This window comes from Panulirus ornatus, chromosome 3 (genome assembly GCF_036320965.1).
Source record: "Panulirus ornatus isolate Po-2019 chromosome 3, ASM3632096v1, whole genome shotgun sequence".
NCBI lineage: Eukaryota > Metazoa > Arthropoda > Malacostraca > Decapoda > Palinuridae > Panulirus > Panulirus ornatus.
This window is the reverse complement of record NC_092226.1, coordinates 17,962,569-17,987,001: the sequence shown is the minus strand read 5'-3', so window position 1 is coordinate 17,987,001 and position 24,433 is coordinate 17,962,569. Positions and strand designations below refer to the sequence as shown.

The 24,433-nt window shown below is 48.2% G+C and overlaps 2 protein-coding genes across 2 annotated transcripts in view; one reads left to right on the top strand and one right to left on the bottom strand.

Moving 5' to 3' along the window:
* LOC139760928 (uncharacterized) overlaps positions 1–3,522 on the top strand; it is a 46,108-nt gene extending 42,586 nt beyond the window's left edge. The window contains exon 5 of the mRNA XM_071684708.1: positions 1,319–3,522. Coding sequence (XP_071540809.1) covers positions 1,319–1,521 — 203 coding nt within the window. The 3' untranslated portion in view covers positions 1,522–3,522. The remainder of the gene's footprint in view (positions 1–1,318) is intronic.
* LOC139760935 (uncharacterized) overlaps positions 1–24,433 on the bottom strand; it is a 277,100-nt gene that overhangs the window by 169,936 nt on the left and 82,731 nt on the right. The window lies entirely within an intron of this gene.

Below are 24,433 nucleotides of genomic sequence, written 5' to 3'. Positions count from 1 at the left end.
ACAATTCGAGGCTACAGGTACAGGTGGGGTCATAGTAACAATTTGAGGCTACAGGTAATTGTGGGGTCATAGTAACAATGAGGCTACAGGTACAGGTGGGACCATAGTATCAATTTGAGGCTACAGGTACAGGTGTGGTCATAGTAACAATTTGAGGCTACAGGTAATTGTGGGGTCATAGTAACAATGAGGCTACAGGTACAGGTGGGACCATAGTATCAATTTGAGGCTACAGGTACAGGTGGGGTCATAGTAACAATTTGAGGCTACAGGTACAGGTGGGACCATAGTATCAATTTGAGGCTACAGGTACAGGTGGGGTCATAGTAACAACTTAGGCTACAGGTACATGTGGGGTCATAGTAACACCTTGAGGCTACAGGTACTTGTGGGGTCATAGTAACACCTTGAGGCTACAGGTACAGGTGGGGTCATAGTAACAACTTAGGCTACAGGTACAGGTGGGTTCATAGTAACAACTTAGGCTACAGGTACATGTGGGGTCATAGTAACACCTTGAGGCTACAGGTACTTGTGGGGTCATAGTAACACCTTGAGGCTACAGGTACAGGTGGGTTCATAGTAACAACTTAGGCTACAGGTACAGGTGGGGTCATAGTAACACCTTGAGGCTACAGGTACAGGTGGGGTCATAGTAACACCTTGAGGCTACAGGTACAGGTGGGGTCATAGTAACAACTTAGGCTACAGGTACAGGTGGGGTCATAGTAACAACTTAGGCTACAGGTACAGGTGGGGTCATAGTAACAACTTAGGCTACAGGTACATGTGGGGTCATAGTAACAATTTGAGGCTACAGGTACATGTGGGGTCATAGTAACAATTTGAGGCTACAGGTACGGGTAGGTCAGGGCTGTGGGAGGGTAGTTCAGGGCTGTGGGAGGGTAGGTCTGGGCTGTGGGAAGGTAGTTCAGGGCTGTGGGAGGGCAGGTCAGGGCTGTGGGAGGGTAGGTCAGGGCTGTGGGAGGGCAGGTCAGGGCTGTGGGAGGGTAGGTCAGGGCTGTGGGAGGGTAGGTCAGGGCTGTAGGAAGGTAGTTCAGGGCTGTAGGAGGGTAGTTCAGGGCTGTGGGAGGGCAGGTCAGGGCTGTGGGAGGGTAGGTCAGGGCTGTGGGAGGGCAGGTCAGGGCTGTGGGAGGGTAGGTCAGGGCTGTGGGAGGGCAGGTCAGGGCTGTGGGAGGGTATGTCAGGGCTGTGGGAAGGTAGGTCAGGGCTGTGGGAGGGTAGGTCAGGGCTGTGGGAGGTTAGTTCCCATGTAAACTTTCTGGCCGTCCATAAACCAGTGTTGCCAATGTTGCAGGTGTGGTGGGCGGGAAGGTGGCGTCGGCGTCTGACGTGCAGGCCCTGGCGCTCCACCTGATCCAGAGCAGCAATATGGTGCCCCCCTTCATGACCACGCCCTCCTCCCGCGCGGGGGCGCCGCGCCTCGTCCCGCCCCAGCGGGCCGCGCCCCCCAGCACCGCGCCCCCGTGCCTCAAGGGAGTGCAGCGGACGAAAATATAAGCAGGCGTGTGGGCGTGGGCCCTGGTAGTGTGCAGCCACGCCTCCTGAACCATGATTCGTGTGGAAGGATAACACTAAGAGAAATTCTCGGGTTCAATATTCACGAATATTGCCAAATGCGAAGTTCCAGAAAATTATTCGTGTGCTGGAAATAACTTGCCGTTTACTGGAAACCTGGAGGTCAACCACAGACTGACCTCTGGAGACGAGGTATCGGATGTGAGTGACCTTCTCGTTGTAGTATTCCGTTATCATGACGTCAACAAGGCACGTCACATCAACATTCAGCCAATGAGAGGCTTTCTTCCGTCTGCCATGTGATGTGTGACGTACGTGCCTACGTGGGGGTATGGCGTCACTAGTCACGTGATGTACAATGGCTGGAGCTACGTGGTGTGTGTGACGTTATTGACCATGTATGTGTCTTTACAGATATTGTGCTTCCGTGACGTCAACGGTCACGTGTTTTATGCGAGTGGTGTCACGAATCATGTGATCTAAGTGACGTCACTAGTTATGTGATCTATAACGTTACTGGCTCTCGCGTGAGGCAGATGACGTCATAACAAAAATAACGACGTAAAGTCACGTGTTCAGCAGAAGCAGGTCTGTGTCGCTCCAGGGACCAACCACGACACGTGCCATGTGTCTCATGGCATGACACATGACACTGGGAGAGCAGTGTCATGAACCGTGTCTTCCGCTGGGTGAGCAGGTGAGCTGCTGCGCCCCAGCTGGGAGAGGAACAGTTCATACTGAGTGTGGCGCCCTACTGGCTACCCGCCCCCCACGCTACACACACACACACACACACACACACACACACACACAAATAATGCAGTTATTCCCAGTAAATTATCAATGAAAAGTTGATTAATCCCGTAGTACTACATGTTGTATATAAGCTGTAGATACCTGGGTATCCAGAGTCTCAAGATTAATGAACAATACCATCTAAACACTACAAGGCTAATCTAATCTTGCTTAGGAGTGTTGTGTGGTGGCTCGGGGGCGGCTCCAGCCAGATATATTGTTATCAAAAGTAGTTTTATAGTGTGCGGTACGAGAGCTTTAACGGAGCGACCCGCTTATTGGTTGCCAAAGGGGGCAGCACGGCGGCCCCGCTGCCAGCCACATCACCGGATACTGTGACGTCACGCACTCGCCACCTATCACAAGACTCGACCGACTGTGACGTGAAGGACCGCGCACCATTCAACATCAGGATTCCACGAGGAATGAGTGACGTTATCCACTCACTACCAATCACAAGGCTCCATCAACTATGACAAGTAAAGAGCGCCAATCAACGTCGGGGACTGTGGCAGTGATGATTTATAAATCCCAGGATTATCCCTTGCCATGACTCAGGCTAAGCGCGTCTTAAAAAACTAAGGACCGTTCCCACCATCCCGGACGCAGTGACATCATGGTCGCACCAGTGTACGACCATGATATCCAAATGTCGTACATTCGTTGCCCATTGGATCGTACTGCATTGCTAATATTCTAAAAAAAAAAAATCACCTCTGAATCAAGCCTTTGTAACGGTCCAACTGACAATGAGACGCGTGCAGCCTTGTGATTGGTCCATCACGCCCAACCAAGTACCAAGTTTACAACCGGTGATTATATACAACGATGTTCGGTTATCTAGGTTGACTAACATAACGCCCAGCTGAGTATAGAGCCACCAGGCAGGATCTGCGGTGTCTGTGATATTAGACTAGATAGTTGTCCATAGCGTTACCATTAGAGCTTTAATGTGGATCTCTCTCTCTCTCTCTCTCTCTCTCTCTCTCTCTCTCTCTCTCTCTCTCTCTCTCTCTCTCTCTCTCTCTCCATCTAGCTATCTCTTTCTTTAGCAGCGTTGAGGCCAAACCACCTACCTGGACCTTTGGTATGTGTGGTGTGTGTATTTATGTAACTCTCTCTCTCTCTCTCTCTCTCTCTCTCTCTCTCTCTCTCTCTCTCTCTCTCTCTCTCTCTCTCTCTCACTCATCTCGACATATCAAGCGTAGTCTTTGCGTACTGATACAATGAATTGCCAATTTATTTATAAATTCTTTATGGAAATACTGTACATAGTTAATTGTTACAGGGAGAACAGGTAATTAAACACTGAAAGTTACGATTGTCTCATTCACCTACGTTAAGACCCCCTAACAACGTGGCATAGGACTACGACACTGTATCGTATCGATGTTTCATAAGTACAGACTACGACGGTGTATGGTAACCAGGTGTCGTAAGTACAGACTACGACGTTGTATGGCAACCAGGTGTCGTAAATACAGACTACGACGGTGTATGGCAACCAGGTGTCGTAAATACAGACTACGACGGTGTATGGTAACCAGGTGTCGTAAATACAGACTACGACGGTGTATGGTAGCCAGGTGTCGCAAATACAGACTACGACGGTGTATGGTAACCAGGTGTCGTAAGTATAGACTACGACGGTGTATGGTAACCAGGTGTCGTAAGTATAGACTACGACGGTGTATGGTAACCAGGTGTCGTAATTATAGACTACGACGGTGTATGGTAACCAGGTGTCGTAATTATAGACTACGACGGTGTATGGTAACCAGGTGTCGTAATTATAGACTACGACGGTGTATGGTAACCAGGTGTCGTAAGTATAGACTACGACGGTGTATGGTAACCAGGTGTCGTAAGTATAGACAACGACGATGTATGGTAACCAGGTGTCGTAAGTATAGACTACGACGGTGTATGGTAACCAGGTGTCGTAAGTATAGACTACGACGGTGTATGGTAACCTGGTGTCGTAAGTATAGACTACGACGATGTATGGTAACCAGGTGTCGTAAGTATAGACTACGACGGTGTATGGTAACCAGGTGTCGTAAGTATAGACTACGACGGTGTATGGTAACCAGGGGACTACAATGCTATGTGATAAAATGCCTTCATGTAGAGGTCAGCGTTTAGGCACGTGTTCTGACCTCGGCTCGTTATCACACTACATATGTGGCGGGACTACATACCAGGTATGGCTACATATAAGGTAGAACTACATACCAGGTATGGCTACATATGAGGTAGAACTACACACCAGGTATGGCTACATATGAGGTAGAACTACATACCATGTATGGCTACATATGAGGTAGAACTACATACCAGGTATGACTACATATGAGGTAGAACTACATACCAGGTATGGCTACATATGAGGTAGAACTACACACCAGGTATGGCTACATATGAGGTAGAACTACACACCAGGTATGGCTACATATGAGGTAGAACTACATACCAGGTATGGCTACATATGAGGTAGAACTACATACCAGGTATGGCTACATATGAGGTAGAACTACACACCAGGTATGGCTACATATGAGGTAGGACTACACACCAGGTATGGCTACATATGAGGTAGAACTACACACCAGGTATGGCTACATATGAGGTAGAACTACACACCAGGTATGGCTACATATGAGGTAGAACTACATACTAGATATGGCTACATATGAGGTAGAACTACACACCAGGTATGGCTACATATGAGGTAGAACTACATATGAGTCACAGCTACACATCAGGCGGGAATCCTACATTTCCATGTCGAGGTCTGCATGAGGTGGGTTTACATGAGGCGGAGCTAAATATGAGGCAGTGCAAAATATCAGCTTCCCTCAACCAGGCCCAGGGTTCGTATCCCTGGATCTTCTGCAACACCCAGTCAACGCCAACGTGAGCCATAAACTAGTCCAATGAACTGAATCAAAATCTATTAATAAAAAAAAAGTCATTAGATCGTCATTACAGCTGGCCAGACGCAGGAACCCCTCCCTCCCGGCTCAACCCGGAAGAGAACGTTTTCGGCCACAAACGTTCGGGATCAACAGGTAAACGTTGGCGGAGGAGAGAGAGAATATACACGACCGTGTGGCGCCGGGGGAAGGCATGCCTCCACCTTCAAGGACGAAGGGATGAAGACTGGCGAGGAAGGATGGGTCACCCTTGCTTCACACAGGGAGGGAGGAAGGGGTGACGAGGGACTGGGAGCGTCCAGCGAAGGCTTGAGTTAAGGGGAAGAGGAGAGGAAGAAGAAAGGCGATGCTTGATAAAAAAGGAGATGAAGGATATCAACAAGAATTTTCTGGCACGGTGAGGCTATAGAAAACTGGGCTACCATCACTGTGGTACGCGTCATGTTCGAGCTGTACCGTCCTGCTCGAGCTGTACCGTCATGCTCGAGCTGTACCGTCCTGTTCGAGCTGTACCGTCCTGTTCGAGCTGTACCGTCATGCTCGAGCTGTACCGTCATGCTCGAGATGTACCGTCATGCTCGAGCTGTACCGTCATGTTCGAGCTGTACCATCATGTTCGAGCTGTACCGTCATGTTCGAGCTGTACCGTCCTGTTCGAGCTGTACCGTCATGCTCGAGCTGTACCGTCATGTTCGAGCTGTACCATCATGTTCGAGCTGTACCGTCATGTTCAGAGGATCAATCAAGTGGGGGAGGGAATGACGACCATCATTTGCAAGAGACAACCCCACGCAAGATTGTGGCGCCGGAGGAGGTAGAATCGGAGAGGCATTTGCTCTCGTCAGTCAGGTCGAACATGTTATCTGCATCACAATGTGTTTCCGAGACGCTCTGGGCAGGGCTGGAGAGGCACTAACACCCACACCTGCTCTCATTTCAAACTGTACCGTAGTGAACCAATGTACCTTAGTGAACCACTGTACCTCAGTGAAGCACTGTACCTTAGTGAAACCACTGTACCTTAGTGAACCACTGCACCTTAGTAAACTACTGTACCTCAGTGAACCACTGTATCTTAGTGAACCACTCTACCTCAGTGAAGCACTGTACCTTAGTTAACCACTATACCTCAGTGAAGCACTGTACCTTGGTGAACTAAGATGGACCTATCCTGTACCCTGTGTAAGGACCAAGTAGGTGGTGTTCATGCACGCTGGTGTGGCCTGGTTGCGAAAAAGAACACCAACATTAACCAAATTGGATAAAAGAGACTCAAATGGACACATTGTACGTGTATGTGTACTTCCCCCCCCCAGACCCACTCCCCCATACAAAGGTTGTAGGGAGGGAGCAGGTCCTCACCAGGACTTGGGGCAGCCACGCCTCGCTGGTTGGACGACCCAACGCTCATCCCTGGACCCCTGCATCCACTACTGTACCTTCATCGCATCATCGCTAGACACGCTGGTCATCCCAGGGGTCACAAAACACCACCGGTTCCTGGTCACAGTACACCACCAGTTCCTGGTCACAGTACACCACCAATTCCTGGTCACAGTACAACACCAGTTCTTGGTCACAGTACACCACCAATTCCTGGTCACAGTACAACACCAGTTCCTGGTCACAGTACACCACCAATTCCTGGTCACAGTACACCACCAGTTCCTGGTCACAGTACACCACCAATTCCTGGTCACAGTACACCACCAGTTCCTGGTCACAGTACACCACCAGTTCCTGGTCACAGTACACCACCAATTCCTGGTCACAGTACACCACCAGTTCCTGGTCACAGTACACCACCAATTCCTGGTCACAGTACACCACCAGTTCCTGGTCACAGTACACCATCAGTTCCTGGTCACAGTACACCACCAATTCCTGGTCACAGTACACCACCAGTTCCTGGTCACAGTACACCACCAATTCCTGGTCACAGTACACCACCAGTTCCTGGTCACAGTACACCATCAGTTCCTGGTCACAGTACACCACCAGTTCCTGGTCACAGTACACCACCAGTTCTTGGTCACAGAACACCACCAATTCCTGGTCACAGTACACCACCAGTTCCTGGTCACAGTACACCACCAGTTCTTGGTCACAGAACACCACCAGTTCCTGGTCACAGTACACCACCAGTTCCTGGTCACAGTACACCACCAGTTCCTGGTCACAGTACACCACCAGTTCCTGGTCACAGTACAACACCAGTTCCTGGTCACAGTACACCACCAGTTCCTGGTCACAGTACACCACCAGTTCCTGGTCACAGTACACCACCAGTTCCTGGTCACAGTACACCACCAGTTCCTGGTCACAGTACACCACCAGTTCCTGGTCACAGTACACCATCAGTTCCTGGTCACAGTACACCACCAGTTCACTACACACGAGCCACATAAACGAGTCTCGTGAACTTCCAAACACCTGAATATACTGCAGAAAGCAGGAACTCCAGTACCCTTTCGTAGACCATCTACCTCGTCTGGTTTCCCTCCCATACCAACCGTTGCACCCACGGCATGAGCAGCCTGAACCTCCCTTAACCTTCTCTTCTGCTTCATCTCTTCCAAGAAAACAGACATCATCTGCAAGAGAATCTTTTCTATCAAGAAGGCCCAAAGTATTGGAGTAATTCTCCTGAACACTATACCCTACTGGTAGACGCACCACCATTATAACTAACCATCCCCCTCACATCCTATCCTATGTCCTATCCCCTCACATCCTATCCTATGTCCCATCCCCCTCACATCCTATCCTATGTCCAGTCCCCCTCACATCCTATCCTATGTCCCATCCCCCTCACATCCTATCCTATGTCCTATCCCCCTCACATCCCCCTCACATCCTATCCTATGTCCAATCCCCCTCACATCCTATCCCATGTCCCATCCCCCTCACATCCTATCCCATGTCCCATCCCCCTTTCCCTCCCCCTTTCAACCCTTTCTACCCCTCTCAACTCTCCAGTTCCTTCCAACATAATACCATCACTGTCTTCCGTCAGATAACCTCCTCATGGGTCATCCGATCTCTTGTCACCCATCCACCTACAGGTCCTCTCACGTCCCCAGGTCTTTAACAGACGAAGTGCATCAAGATCAAAGACTGTATGATTAATCATCTCCGAAACGTTTTCACTAAGACCACCAGACTCAAACCCAGCCTCAATGTTCAGCTTAAGACGGCAAATTTCGTCCTATGAAACTGGTCAGATCTGGTTCTCTGGTTCAGTACGTGGTTTTCTGGTTCTCTGTTCAATACGTGGTTTTCTGGTTCTCTGGTTCAGCACGTAGTTCTCTGGTTCAGTACGTGGTTCTCTGGTTCAGTACGTGGTTTCCTAGTTCTCTGGTCAGTACGAAGTTCTCTGGTTCAGTACGGGGTTTTCTGGTTCAGTACGTGGTTTTCTGGTTCAGTACGTGGTTTTCTGGTTCATTATGTGGTTCTCTGGTTCAGTACGTGGTTTTTTGGTTCAGTACGTGGTTTTTTTGGTTCAGTACGTGGTTTTTTGGTTCAGTACGTGGTTTTCTGGTTCACTACGTGGTTTTCTGGTTCAGTACGTGGCTTTCTGGTTCACTACGTGGTTTTCTGGTTCAGTACGTGGCTTTCTGGTTCACTACGTGGTTTTCTGGTCCAATACCTAATTGTCTGGCTCGAGAACCTGGTCCACACTGTTGCCACACTATCTGTGGCACACTAACAAGACAGAGACATAATAATATCTATGAAAGGACCAATTTCTCTCCCTTAATCCAGTCTGCTCCAGGGGTACAGTTGATCTGTGTTAATCTCCTACCATCCTCACAGTCTCCTCCATCATGTCCACCACTCACCCTCCCTACCAGAGCACTAAACTCGTCAGAGGTCATCACTTTACACCGGCACCAACTGTGTAATGTGAGAGTTTCTTAGGCAATGTGGCCATCCCAGCCCTACGATTTGCTACGCTTACAACCAAGTATTTGTCTTATATTCTTTTGGCCTGTGTGGACTTTGTATAATCTATGCGTGTTGTCTGTGGTTGCCTGTGGACGTGCACGTCTTTTGTAAGACAATTGAGATCATTGTTTATATAAACAAACGATAAATTTCGTAAAATATGACCTTCGAGGACATAAACAGATAATCATTGAAGTCAGTTTATGTTCCACAACCTATAATCCCGCCATCTGCTAACCAGCGAAACAAAAGTGCATCGGGAGGCCAGACCTTCTTTTGTTTTGCTCCGGGCTAGATCCTATTGAGAGCCACACACCCCAATCCTCCTCCCCCCAGGATCCATCATGACTGCTACAGCCAGTCCGCCTGCGTCAACATAAAGGATCCAAGAAGCTTCACGGACGTGGGCATAAATATCTATCCCTTGAATACCCTTTGTTGAGGCCCGAGCCATAATTACTAGGCTTCGGCTAGGGACAGAATTCTTAAGTCTTTTGAGAGAAAAAAAAGAATAAACGATTTCCATCCTTCAGAATGGATGGCTAATAGAATCGAATCCATCTGAAGGAGAAAGATCTTTTCTTAATCTTCAGTTTTACAATATTGAATAAATCTTCGGGACCATTAGGACCGGCCCAGTCTAAGACAGTCAGCTCAAGGACCACCAGGAACGGATACCTGGTGTACTGGGAACATCACGGTAATACCTCACCTGCCTCGGAAATTATATACCGACCTACCAGCGAAGACAACCTGTAATTAGCGATCTGCAGGCACGAGGTACTGTGTGTGTGTGTGTGTGTGTGTGTGTGTGTGTGTGTGTGTGTGTAGTTGCGGGAATTAGTGTGCTTGTGGGAGTGTGTGTGCTTATCGGAGTGAGCGTGTGCTTGAGGAGTTTGTGTGCTTGTGGGAGTGTGAGTGCTTGTGAGCGAGTGTGCTTGTTGGAGTGACTACGCTAGTTGGTGTGTGTGCTTGTGAGTGGGTGTGCTTGTTGGAGTGTGTGCTTGTGAGTGGGTGTGCTTGTTGGAGTGTGTGCTTGTGGGAGTTTATGCACTTGTGAGTGAATATGAAATGGAAGTGTGAATGTGGAGTCGGTGCTTCTGTGGGAGTGTGTCTGTGTTTGGTGGAGGATGTGGGACTGTCTATCGGTATATGACTGTGTTTGGGCTGTATGCCTTTGTGGACGAGTGTATGAGTGTATGTGACGGTATGAATTAAGAAAACTGGATATTCCCTCAAAGGCCTAGTCCTCTGTTCTTATATATATACATATTTTTTTTTTTTTTTGCCGCTGTCTCCCGCGTTTGCGAGGTAGCGCAAGGAAACAGACGAAAGAAATGGCCCAAACCACCCCCATACACATGTATATACATGCACGTCCACACACGCAAATATACATACCTACACAGCTTTCCATGGTTTACCCCAGACGCTTCACATGCCCTGATTCAATCCACTGACAGCACGTCAACCCCGGTATACCACATCGATCCAATTCACTCTATTCCTTGCCCTCCTTTCACCCTCCTGCATGTTTAGGCCCCGATCACACAAAATCTTTTTCACTCCATCTTTCCACCTCCAATTTGGTCTCCCACTTCTCCTCGTTCCCTCCACCTCCGACACATATATCCTCTTGGTCAATCTTTCCTCACTCATTCTCTCCATGTGCCCAAACCATTTCAAAACACCCTCTTCTGCTCTCTCAACCACGCTCTTTTTATTTCCACACATCTCTCTTACCCTTACGTTACTTACTCGATCAAACCACCTCACACCACACATTGTCCTCAAACATCTCATTTCCAGCACATCCATCCTCCTGCGCACAACTCTATCCATAGCCCACGACTCGCAACCATACAACATTGTTGGAACCACTATTCCTTCAAACATACCCATTTTTGCTTTCCGAGATAATGTTCTCGACTTCCACACATTCTTCAAGGCTCCCAGGATTTCCGCCCCCTCCCCCACCCTATGATCCACTTCCGCTTCCATGGTTCCATCCGCTGCCAGATCCACTCCTAGATATCTAAAACACTTTACTTCCTCCAGTTTTTCTCCATTCAAACTTACCTCCCAATTGACTTGACCCTCAACCCTACTATATATATATATATATATATATATATATATATATATATATATATATATATATATATATATATATTCCTATGAGTCCACTGAAGTATAATGCCCTAAGTTTATAACGCATCATCATTAAGACTGTCTTATAGTAAACAAAGTACTGAGTACGACTAATTACTTAGATGTTTATGATGGTGTATATGATACTGATTTGTTTACACCAGTATTGGCAGCACCAGTGTTGCTAACTTCAGTGTTGCCATCACAAATGTTGCCAGCTCTAGTGTTGCCAGCAAGTGAGGCTAACCAGATACACGGTCAAGAAGGAAGACGTGTTTAGCTATACGATAATGTATTAAAGTGAGAGGGTTAATGGAAGTAATGTATATATATATATATATATATATATATATATATATATATATATATATATATATATATATATATATATATATATATGTACAAACAACGGTTCCTTTGAGACAGAGTACCTGCCTACTTACCTGCTACCAACCTAATTACCTACCACCTACCTAGGACTACCTAAAGCTAGGTTCTGCCAAAAGCAGGGTGAGCGTGTAGCGCTTAACGTATACCTGGTTTGATGAGAGATCCTCTTTCTCTCTACCGCCAGCTGCACTCCGTAATTATCCATCCTGGGATCATCTGGCAATGACTTCAACCAGACATCAAATTCATGTGTGATTATTTCTGTCGTTGTTTCATGTGTGATTATTTCTGTCGTTGCTTCATGTGTGATTATTTCTGTCGTTTCATGTGTGATAGTTCTGTCGTTGTTTCATGTGTGATTATTTCTGTCGTTGTTTCATGTATAATTATTTCAGTCGTTGTTTCATGTACGTTTCTTATTTCTGCTGGGAAATCTTTCCACCTCGTTTGCTGCATCATCACGCACTTTTGTGTGATATCTTCTTGGTTCATTCCCAGGTGTTACTGCAGACTACACAGTTCTCTCTCTTCCTGGATGAGATGAGTTTCGATCTGGGACAATATTTTCAGCGACCTTCAGTTTCCTGCACTACGGAGATCATGACGCATCCTTCTTTATCTTGCCAAGTTGTAGTGTTCGTGTTCTCCAACCTCTCATGATGGTTCATATGATCCAGTACCACGATCTTCCTTGTAAAAGGTCTCGTAATTTCTCTCTAAATCACTTATTTCCTTTTACTAACGACTATACAATACAGCCGTAGATTCAATTTTTTTTTCTTCTCTTATATGCATTCAACATTTTCATCAGCAGCTTTTCTGTGTCTTCTTGTGGAAGTTCTTAGTATCATACCACTCATTATCTGACTTGATTATACAATCGTATATCTATGATCTTTGAGATCGTATCTCATTTATGACCACTTCCAATTCTCTGACGTTTTTCTTCATTCTCTAAGTCCTTCCCTATTTGGCCTTTATAGTCACCCATATATTAATTACTCCATGACTCATTTCCTGAAATTTCTTCTTCGGTGAATTCCGTCAGCTTCTTTTCTACTCATATGCAAATTCAACTAAGAAAAAAAAAGATATTTGTACTTTTTCTCTGTATTCTGAACCTTTTTCATGATCACTCATACCCTCGTTTCTTCAAGACAACAACGAACCACACTCTGTTGTCCCACTCTCTCAGTGTCTGATATCATAAAAGGAAATAATGATTGGAGGGAATACCACTCCTTGTGGCACCCCGGAGCATACAACGTCTTCCTCCTCAACACACGGTTCCGTTCGCAACCACTTTGTTTCCGTTAGATCAGAACTCTTTTCGTCCGTGGTGTAGCGGTTAGCGTTCTTGACCGAGACGCATTTACGGTCCTCCTAGCAGTCGAACACATAGGTTAGAGTCCCGGTTACGGCAGTCGGTGCACAGTCAACCCAGCTGTTCATCCACCCTTAGGGGTTGCTCGCTAATATATATATATATATATATATATATATATATATATATATATATATATATATATATATATATATATATATATATATAGCGCTAAAGAAATGGCCTTGATTAGGGCCTCAGCTCCCCATGCCGTCTCAGCTAACAAAGAAAAACAAATCATACTTTCCTCCTCTTTCTTCTCTGGTTCAATACTGTAGTTCACTTCATCATACGCCTCGGCAAAGTCTAGACAAACAGTGTCAATTCTCTCGTCCTTGTGGTAGATTTTCATTCAATACTTACAATGGAGAAAGTTCAGTTTATGTACATCTACCTGACACAAAGCCTTGCTGGCCTTCGTTTTTGTAACTGTTGCTCAGTAAATTGTCCAATTTGTGTGTGTGTGTGTGTGTGTGTGTGTGTGTGTGTGTGTGTGTGTGTGTGTTAACACTCCTTCATATCCTCTGATTGTACATGATGTCAGTGTAACCTGTGTATATATCAGGCTAACTGGTCTATATGATGTAACATCAGACTAAGTGGTCTGTGATGCCAGACTAACTGATCTCCATGTATTGCTAAGCTAAATCATCTCTCCATGTGATGCCAGGTTACTTGGTCTATACATAACGTCAGGCTGGCTGGTGTGTATACGTGTTGTCCTCCTCCGTCCTGTGTTTTAGTGACCCATCTGTTGCACTGGGACGACCAGTGTCTGGTCGCTACTATCATCATAGGTTCTGATCCTCGTCATGTATCATAAGGAAGACAACTGAGCTCCCATCTGATCCCTGGTGTTGGGGGGGATCCCTTAAAAGCTAATCAAATGCTTCATTCACGTTAGTTTCTTGTATTTCAATAATCATATGCTCGTCACACTGGATGAATGTTTCATTATTTATACATTCTTCGTATTTTGGGTTGAACACCGAGCCAGACTGGTTGATCTGCATACGACTTATTCTCTCGGGGTCGTTATTCATTCGTTTCTCTCGCTTCAAAAGGCCCAGTGTCTCGGACTTCTTATTCTCTGCTTTATTCATATACAAGAATGAAACGTCTTGGTTGTGCTCCATGTTTTGTGTTACTTTCTCCTCATTTGTTCTCTGCTCCCTCCTCGCTGATGCCATAATCGTACTTGCTAAATTTCTTTTTACCTTTCATCCAGCTATTCTAATTCTTCCCTACTTTTTGCTTACCATATTTTTTCCCCTCGTTTTCTTCTTTACGTCCACTGTGTTCTGTCTCATATTATTTCGCGTTTTACATTATTCCTTTTTCATTTCAAAAGTATACCAATTCCTCAGTCATTTGTCTTCTTGCCTCATAATGAGGACAGTATTGTGTGAGTGTTTTTAAATCACTACTTTTGAAGATGTCATCCCAATATGTTGTTCTCATAACATAACGAGGTTTGCCGTGCAGTCAATGGACTGAACCAGGGCATGTGAAGCGTCCTGGGTAAACCATGGAAAGGTCTGTGGGGCCTGGATGTGGATAGGGAGCTGTGGTTTCGGTGCATGACACATGACAGGTAGAGAATGAGTGTGAACGGATGTGGCCTTTCTTCCGTCTGTCCCTGGCGCCATCTCGCTAACACGGGAAATGGCGATCAAGTATGAAAAGCACTTAAGTAGAGAGAGAGAGAGAGAGAGAGAGAGAGAGAGAGAGAGAGAGAGAGAGAGAGAGAGAGAGAGAGAGAGAGAGAACAACAAGCAGTTCTGAGGGAAACGACCAATCCAAGGTCCATAAAAGAATCATAGACAAGTTACTCATCCCCCCCCACCCTTCATGGGAGGGAGGGAGGGAGGGGGAGGGAGGGAAGGAGGACCCCGGTGAGTGAGAGAGCCATGCCCCTTGACGCAAGAAAGTGTCGTGTGGGGGTGAGGCAGATCACCTTCATCCCGAACACAGTAGACGTGTGTGTGGTGGTAGTGGAGCAAAGTAAGCCATAATGAAGTATATGCAGTTAGGTACATACCTGTCGTAGGGAGGGGAGGATGTATACATAGAAGTCTGTACGACATATCTCTGGGGTTGAGGGACTTGCACCTCACGAGTATCAAACTTCCTGCCCTTACACACACACACACACACACACACACACACAACATAATACAAGTCAAGGTAAATGGCAAAGGGTGTCAGCCACTGTTACAGAAGACTTTACGGAAAACAAGGTGCTGTTTGACCATTATAAATCATTCACAAACCACCCGTTAGTTAGTTCAAACAATATTACAGTTTCAAATAATGGGTCACTCTACCTAACTATGCGTAATGGCCAACAAGGACGACCTCATAAATGATCAACAACAGAGACGAAAACATGAGCGGATCCGCTGCATAAACTCCGGGTAGGGAACATCAAACTTTATTTAGATCATAACATTTTTGTCGTCTGACGTGTCATTCTGAGGAGTGGGCCAGTCTGTGTGCGACATGGCTCTCAGTGTGAAGATGGTCTGTGTGAAGCAGGGACCTGGCAGTGTTGGTGGGCGAGTCAGTTTACCAACACTGAGATACTGGCCAGGGAGGCAGCCACTACCAAGGTTGGGTTAGGTGAACCTGTTCTGCCAGTTCGAACCGGGGCCCACCCTGACTTTCTCCGGGGCGGTGGACCCAGCGGCGCAGGTGCATCGATGTCATGCAGCGGTGTCAATCAAAGCGCCGACCGGCCATGACCAAGCACGATCACGAGTCAACCAATCAGAGCAAATCTTCGACGTGACGTCAAACTAATCGACCAATTAAGAGAGACTTTCACGGAAATAGCGTTGCTTTCTCTAGTGTTGCACAGAGGAACAGAGACGATAATACAGCGGTGTGTGTGTGTGTGTGTGTGTGTGTGTGTGTGTGTGTGTGTGTGTGTGTGTGTGTGTGTGTGTTTATGTATATCTACTGTACGGTCTAGGGAGTTTTACATTCTTCGGGTTCCATCTCCTAAACATTCTCTCCCATCATAGACCCACGTACATAAGTCTCTATATGTTGTTTATATTTACCATGTCCTCAAACATTATGTTCCATTCATTCACCACTCGTATACCATCAAAGTATTTATTTACATCTTTTTAGCAAGTTATCTTAATTTCATGTTGTATATCTTACAGTTGCACGGTCCCTACATCTCTCGAATAACTCTTCACTGTCCACGTCATCAATCTGTTTTGATAACTTAAGGGATGTGATCAGGTCACCCCTCACACTTCATTCTTCCAAGATGGGCAAATTCAAGGCTTCAAACCTTTCCCTGTAACTCTTCTCTCTTAATTCTGGTACCATCTTTGCTGCTCTCCTCTAGACCTTCTTTCTTAGCTCATTTTCAGGTGGGGTGACCCAACTTGAGAAGTATATTCAACTTTTGTCATTATGTTGTATATGACCACCTTGCCTAACACATCCTTATCCTAATACTTGAAAGCTATTTTGATATCTATCAGCAGACAGTAAGTCTCCTTTACTATCCTCCTAATGTGGGACTTTGGTCAGGGGGAACGATGTGGACTCCCAAGTCCCTCTCGCACACAGAACCCTCAAGTTTATCTCCTGCTCGATAATGATCATATTGAGGCCTGTGAACGCTACACCACACAGGCCCAAAAATGAGTAAGAACACCTTGGTCCTCCAGCACCAGACCCTCGCTGACCCTCGCATGTATTCATGTTCCGCAGATGCCTAACGACATATACATAAGTTGGAAGAATTAAGGTGATTTTAAGTGAATGGCTGAAGATGAAGATGCCAATAAAGAAATAGAAATGATAATGCAAATGATAAGTAGAAAAACGTAAATGTGACGTAAGGACGTATGTAGACTGGGGTGGCCACTTGACGAGGATGAGGACGAGGAGGTTCCTGACGTACCAAATGATGGTCTTGGTTTCAAGTTGGGTCAAGTATGGTAACACATGCCACGGCAGCGAGGTGTGTACCACCCACTACCTGGCTCAAGACCCAGGTGTCGAAGCTCATCGGAACTAACGCTTTTGCGGGCTGGGCCTGTGAGGGTTGCAGGGGTGTGTGCAGTGCTAGAGAGGAGCGTGAGGAGTTAGAGCAGCAAGCCACAAAGTGTACGAGGCAAGAGTGGGGAAAAAAATATGTTTCCCTTGGACAATATTGGTTCAAGACAGGTCGATCCCCTAACAGCGATAGCTGCTCGGGCCGTGCCTTCACCCGTGCTCCACGCCCGTGTGCAGCCTTGAGCACTTGCCTGCAACACGTGCATACCATTTCCGACATTTCTTGAGGTGTCATTACTTCAGCCGCTGTAACGTTAAAACTTTTACCAGGCGCAAAGGTTATCATCAAGAGTGACCGATCGGTGACCACACCGTGCGGTCGCTACCTGCCCTCACGGTGTCCCCTGGGTAACGAACCGTGGGTCCGCGACACGACGGAAGGTGCCCGTCAGACCCACGTCCGCCACGGGGGTCTGAGGTGTGGGAAGTACACGTCAGTAGGATCCAGTGGCCGCATGATGTCTACATCCCTTTGTTAGTATAGGTACAGTGACATCCTGTTACATATATACTGAGGCACTGAAGTCCACATTTCAGTCGCATCTTGGCTTCCTCCTTCACTGTTCGAGCCTGAGACGAGCAGGGTAAGACAGGCAGGACCTGAACACACGTGGTGCCTCGTAACAGTGACCAGCAGTGTCAAACCTTGCGGCTGTGAGGCACTGCGGTTACCGCTCACATCATCATACCCCAGTGTGGCACTGCCCTACACCACCGCGACCACGGACTACACTGCCGGAGACGGACCAGACCCTCCTGGTCTCAGCTGTTCTCACCACGGACACGGACAGACTAGACGACCTCCTCCACACACACACACACACACACACACACAGCCCCCCTCAGTTCTTGGCCTCAGGTGGTGATTTGCGATCCTATAATTCTACGGGCTTCACCCAGGTCGATTTCAGCGGCTGTCATCAGGGCTAAGGTGGACTCAGTTGAGGCACGACTCAATGTATAATCATCACTGGAGGCTTTGATGAAGCTGTAGTTACGTCACGGAGGAATATCCTACAGTAACTTCCAGTGTCTGGCTCATGGGGAAGGAGGGCATGAGGGAAGCCAGTGCTGCGTGAGTGGGGAAAACAGATGGATAGATGTCAGCTTTCGTGTCATGGTAGCTGGCGACACCCTCACTGCCAAGGTATTTGACTACACTCTGACTGTCATGTCACCTGACGACACTCACAGTGTTACTCACGCCAGACGACGGCTGAGGAAGGTGAGTGGTAGAACAGTTACGGAGGCGGCCACAATGGGGCGTGAGGGAACGGATGACGTCATTAATGAATGACACACTGAGTTGGGGGAGGGGGACCCAGGTCCCACGCCCCCCCTGACGACAGACGAAGGGAAACCGTGAATGGTGAAGAGTAGCGTTATGCACAGTGAGCAGCATCACGCAAAGTGAGCAATATATTGCACATTGAGGGGTATCATGCACAGTCAGTGGTATCATGCACAGTCAGGGGTATCATGCACAGTCAGGGGTATCATGCACAGTCATTGGTATCATGCACAGTCAGGGGTATCATGCACAGTCAGGGGTATCATGCACAGTGAGGGGTATCATGCACAGTCAGTGGTATCATGCACAGTCAGTGGTATCATGCACAGTGAGGGGTATCATGCACAGTCAGTGGTATCATGCACAGTGAGGGGTATCATGCACAGTCATTGGTATCATGCACAGTGAGGGGTATCATGCACAATGAGTGGTATCATGCACAGTCATTGGTATCATGCACAGTCATTGGTATCATGCACAGTGAGGGGTATCATGCACAATGAGTGGTATCATGCACAGTCAGGGGTATCATGCACAGTCAGTGGTATCATGCACAGTCAGTGGTATCATGCACAGTCATTGGTATCATGCACAGTCAGGGGTATCATGCACAATGAGTGGTATCATGCACAGTCAGTGGTATCATGCACAGTCAGTGGTATCATGCACAGTCATTGGTATCATGCACAGTGAGGGGTATCATGCACAGTGAGGGGTATCATGCACAGTCAGTGGTATCATGCACAGTCAGTGGTATCATGCACAGTGAGGGGTATCATGCACAGTCAGTGGTATCATGCACAGTGAGGGGTATCATGCACAGTCAGTGGTATCATGCACAATGAGTGGTATCATGCACAGTCATTGGTATCATGCACAGTCAGTGGTATCATGCACAGTGAGGGGTATCATGCACAGTCAGGGGTATCATGCACAATGAGTGGTATCATGCACAGTCAGTGGTATCATGCACAGTCAGTGGTATCATGCACAGTCATTGGTATCATGCACAGTGAGGGGTATCATGCACAGTGAGGGGTATCATGCACAGTCAGTGGTATCATGCACAGTCAGTGGTATCATGCACAGTGAGGGGTATCATGCACAGTCAGTGGTATCATGCACAGTGAGGGGTATCATGCACAGTCAGTGGTATCATGCACAATGAGTGGTATCATGCACAGTCATTGGTATCATGCACAGTCAGGGGTATCATGCACAATGAGTGGTATCATGCACAATGAGTGGTATCATGCACAGTCATTGGTATCATGCACAGTCAGTGGTATCATGCACAGTCAGTGGTATCATGCACAGTGAGGGGTATCATGCACAGTGAGGGGTATCATGCACAGTCAGTGGTATCATGCACAGTCAGTGGTATCATGCACAGTGAGGGGTATCATGCACAATGAGTGGTATCATGCACAATGAGTGGTATCATGCACAGTCATTGGTATCATGCACAGTCAGGGGTATCATGCACAGTCAGTGGTATCATGCACAGTCAGTGGTATCATGCACAGTCAGGGGTATCATGCACAGTGAGGGGTATCATGCACAGTCAGGGGTATCATGCACAATGAGTGGTATCATGCACAATGAGTGGTATCATGCACAGTCATTGGTATCATGCACAGTCAGTGGTATCATGCACAGTCAGTGGTATCATGCACAGTAAGTGGTATCATGCACAGTGAGTGGTATCATGCAGAGCGATCAACAATACTCCGTCATGCACTGCTGGTGACATTTGAGGGAGTGTCGAGGGGTGGGTTGCACGCCTGGGTGTTGCCCTCCAACACACACACACACACACACACACACACACACACACACACACCACACCACACAAACACACTCCTGCTGACCCCGGGGGCGTGCCCAAGCTCGTAACTCTCTCTCTCTCTCTCTCTCTCTCTCTCTCTCTCTCTCTCTCTCTCTCTCTCTCTCTCTCTCTCTCTCTCACTCTGACCGCAAGTTTTCCCTCCAGTCAGAGGCGGGTCGCGCTCTTAGGTCGTACGCCTCTCGAGCACGACCCTGCAACCACCACGATCATACGACACTCCCCCCTCCCCCCTCCGCCACACACCCCAGGGGGTGTATGATGGCGCGTGACCATGGACGACCCCCCCCCCCCGTGACCCCTCAAAGGTCACATCATCCTACCTAAGCAAGGGTCGTCCCGTCGTGCTCACCGTATGGCTGAGGAGGGTCATAGGTATCCTATCGTCTGTGTTTATCATGATATTGTGCGGGTTTCTTCCTCGTCTGCCACCTTACCTTCATCCGTGGCTGGTGTGTGTGTGTGTGTGTGTGTGTGTGTGTGTGGGTATGTGTGTGTGTGTGTGTGTGTGTGTGTGTTTGTGTCAGGGTGGAGGGAGTAGTGTGAGGTCAATTCTCCTACAGGTGAGGGAGCAGAGATATACATACGTACGCTCCTGTTAGCTTTTACACATGACAATCTTCGTCTCTGAATTTAAACGTATGTCATCCACCACACTGCCATAGTCACACAGGCATCACAACACATCTGAAAACCATGTCAGCTTGTCTCTCACAGTACACACACACACACACACACACACACACACACACACATACACACACACACATACACACACACATATACATAAACACACACATACACACACACAGGCCTGACACTCCTCGTGTCACCACTACGTTACGGTACTGTCTGTGCAGGTAACGTAACATAACGCTCATGAGAATAAAAAAAAAAAACCCTGGTAACGCGTATATTTATGAAGAACATTACGCGCATTATAACGAACTGGATAACTACTGACCACCAACACAATAGCGTTAAACTCATGACGCTTCTACGGAAACCAGTTACTCTGTGTGTGTGTGTGTGTGTGTGTGTGTGACGCCGTCACCTGCAGCGCCAACACCGTCATCCTTGGAGATCACCTCCACCTGACCTACACCACTAGACCACAGTTGGCAGACGTGTTCCTCACTTCTTCAGGCAGTACTCTCGAGGTGCGCTATAACGTCCGCTTTGTTCTTCCAGCGATCGTGGCCAATTCGCTGGTCTTCCTACTGTCGCATGAAGCTCCCTCCGGTTCCCCTTCGAGGGATCGAGGAGGGAAGGAGGAGGAGGTAGGTTGTTCACAGCCCAGACATCACGGGTTATAAAGATATGCAAATCGCCCAGAGACCGTGTACCAACCTCTCCTGCACCTCACCTCGAGAACATCTCGAATTAATATCCTGGAAACTTGCGATTCTCTGGATTGCATACTTGACTATAGCAATCTACACTGACTCTACCACACATCTTGTGGGGAATTGCTGACAGATAATCTTGCTATACTCAATTTTAAGAAAAATTATATCTATCTTTAATTGTACCTGATCGCAGAAGTGATAGAAATATATCTGGTTCATGATAAAATCTGTTTCCTGAATAGATGGTACCAGTCGAGATCGTCACAATGGCGCCTCGTCAGGCAAGAAGCCATCTTAACGTATCATCCAAAGTTAAGCTCTGGAGCACAACAGCACGACACCCTTGAGCACGACAGCACGACACCCTTGAGCAACGACAGCACGACACCCTTGAGCACGACAGCACGACCTTTGAGCACGACAGCACGAGACCCTTGAGCACGACAGCACGACCCTTGAGCACGACAGCACGACCTTTGAGCACGACAGCACGAGACCCTTGAGCACGACAGCACGACCCTTGAGCACGACAGCACGACACCCTTGAGCACGACAGCACGACCCTTGAGCACGACAGCACGACACCCTTGAGCACGACAGCACGACACCCTTGAGCACGACAGCACGACACCCTTGAGCACGACAGCACGACACCCTTGGGCACGACAGCACGACACCCTTGAGCACGACAGCACGACACCCTTGAGCACGACAGCACGACACCCTTGAGCATGACAGCACGACACCCTTGAGCACGACAGCACGACACCCTTGAGCACGACAGCACGACACCCTTGAGCACGACAGCACGACCCTTGAGCACGACAGCACGACACCCTTGAGCATGACAGCACGACACCCTTGAGCACGACAGCACGACACCCTTGAGCACGACAGCACGACACCCTTGAGCACGACAGCACGACCCTTGAGCACGACAGCACGAGACCCTTGAGCACGACAGCACGACACCCTTGAGCACCACGGTACGACCCTTCATCCCCACGGTACGACCTTTGCGTACGAGGGCCTTTCTTTAGACGTGACGAGGTGACAATGGTGTTCGAAGATGGTACTCGAAGGAGGAAGAACCCGACACAGTCTTAACCTGCCTCTCCCTGGATAGTGCACAGCCTGGACACCGGACCTGCACAGCCTGTACAGCCTGGACACCAGACTTGCACAGCCTGGACAGCCTGGACACCGGACCTGCACAGTCTGTACAGCCTGGACACCGGACCTGCACAGCCTGGACAGCCTGGACACCGGACCTGCACAGCCTGTACAGCCTGGACACTGGACCTGCACAGCCTGGACAGCCTGGACACCGGACCTGCACAGCCTGGACAGCCTGGACACCGGACCTGTACAGCCTGGACAGCCTGGACACCAGACTTGCACAGCCTGGACAGCCTGGACACCGGAGCTGCACAGCCTGTACAGCCTGGACACCGAACCTGCACAGCCTGGACAGCCTGGACACCGAACCTGCACAGCCTGGACAGCCTGGACACCGGACTTGCACAGCCTGCACAGCCTGGACACCGGACCTGCACAGCCTGGACAGCCTGGACACCGGAGCTGCACAGCCTGTACAGCCTGGACACCGAACCTGCACAGCCTGGACAGCCTGGACACCGGACTTGCACAGCCTGCACAGCCTGGACACCGGACCTGCACAGCCTGGACACCGGACCTGCACAGCCTGGACAGCCTGGACACCGGACCTGCACAGCCTGGACAAGTGTCATGCTTACTGAGTGTCTCTGGTGGTTGTATTATACGCTAAGTGTTGCTCCCAGCCAGTCATGACCGTCTGACTCCGGACCTGTAGTTACACAGTACCTGACATTACACAGAACCTGATATTACACTGACCCCTGCAGATACACACACACACACACACACACACACACACACACACACACACACACACACACACACACACAGGACCTGAAGTAACGCATATCCTGCAGGTATTACACCTGCTTCTGTCAACAGGTGTGGGTCAAGGTCAGGTCAGGTCAGGTCAGGGTAGTGTGGGCGGGGGACGAATCATTTCTCACGTGACACACGACACACAATCACCTGCTGCACAACACACAAATAGTGACCACGGATCCTAATCTCAAACAACCTTACTTTATAGCCAACTTCTCTCACACGATGCAGAAGACAGACTGTCCCGGAGCTCGTTGCAGTGGCTTACTGTGTGTGTGTGTTTGTGTGTGTGTGTGGCTAGGCGGACCGAGCCTTGCCCGGGTTTGGCTCTTCCCGGGACATTGAAATACCTCGTAAACAGGTGTTATAAAAGGCCACCTCTCTAGAGTGTGGTGCCTGACGCCTTCTCTAGGATGTAAGGGTTGTTAGCCTCTAAATGATCACTAACCTAACGATCGTTACGCACTGTACTGGTCCAACAGACGTGTTACGTCAGTTTTCTACATTATATTGATGTTCTAGTGTTTTGATGTCTCTCTGGGGGTCTTTAAGTCTATCAGCTGCCAGGGTCACTGAGACCGTCCACTTCAACACCACCACTCGAAGGACCTAAACACCATCGTAAGACGTTAAAGCCGTCCATCCCCTTCACTATACATGTGAATATGGCTCATGAGGCTTCCGTTGGGTTTGTGTACCGTGTCGCATCCTAATATCACGTCTGGTGGCAAGAGGATGTCGTATTGTGTTATACAGAGTGACGTTGACCTCACACTTGCA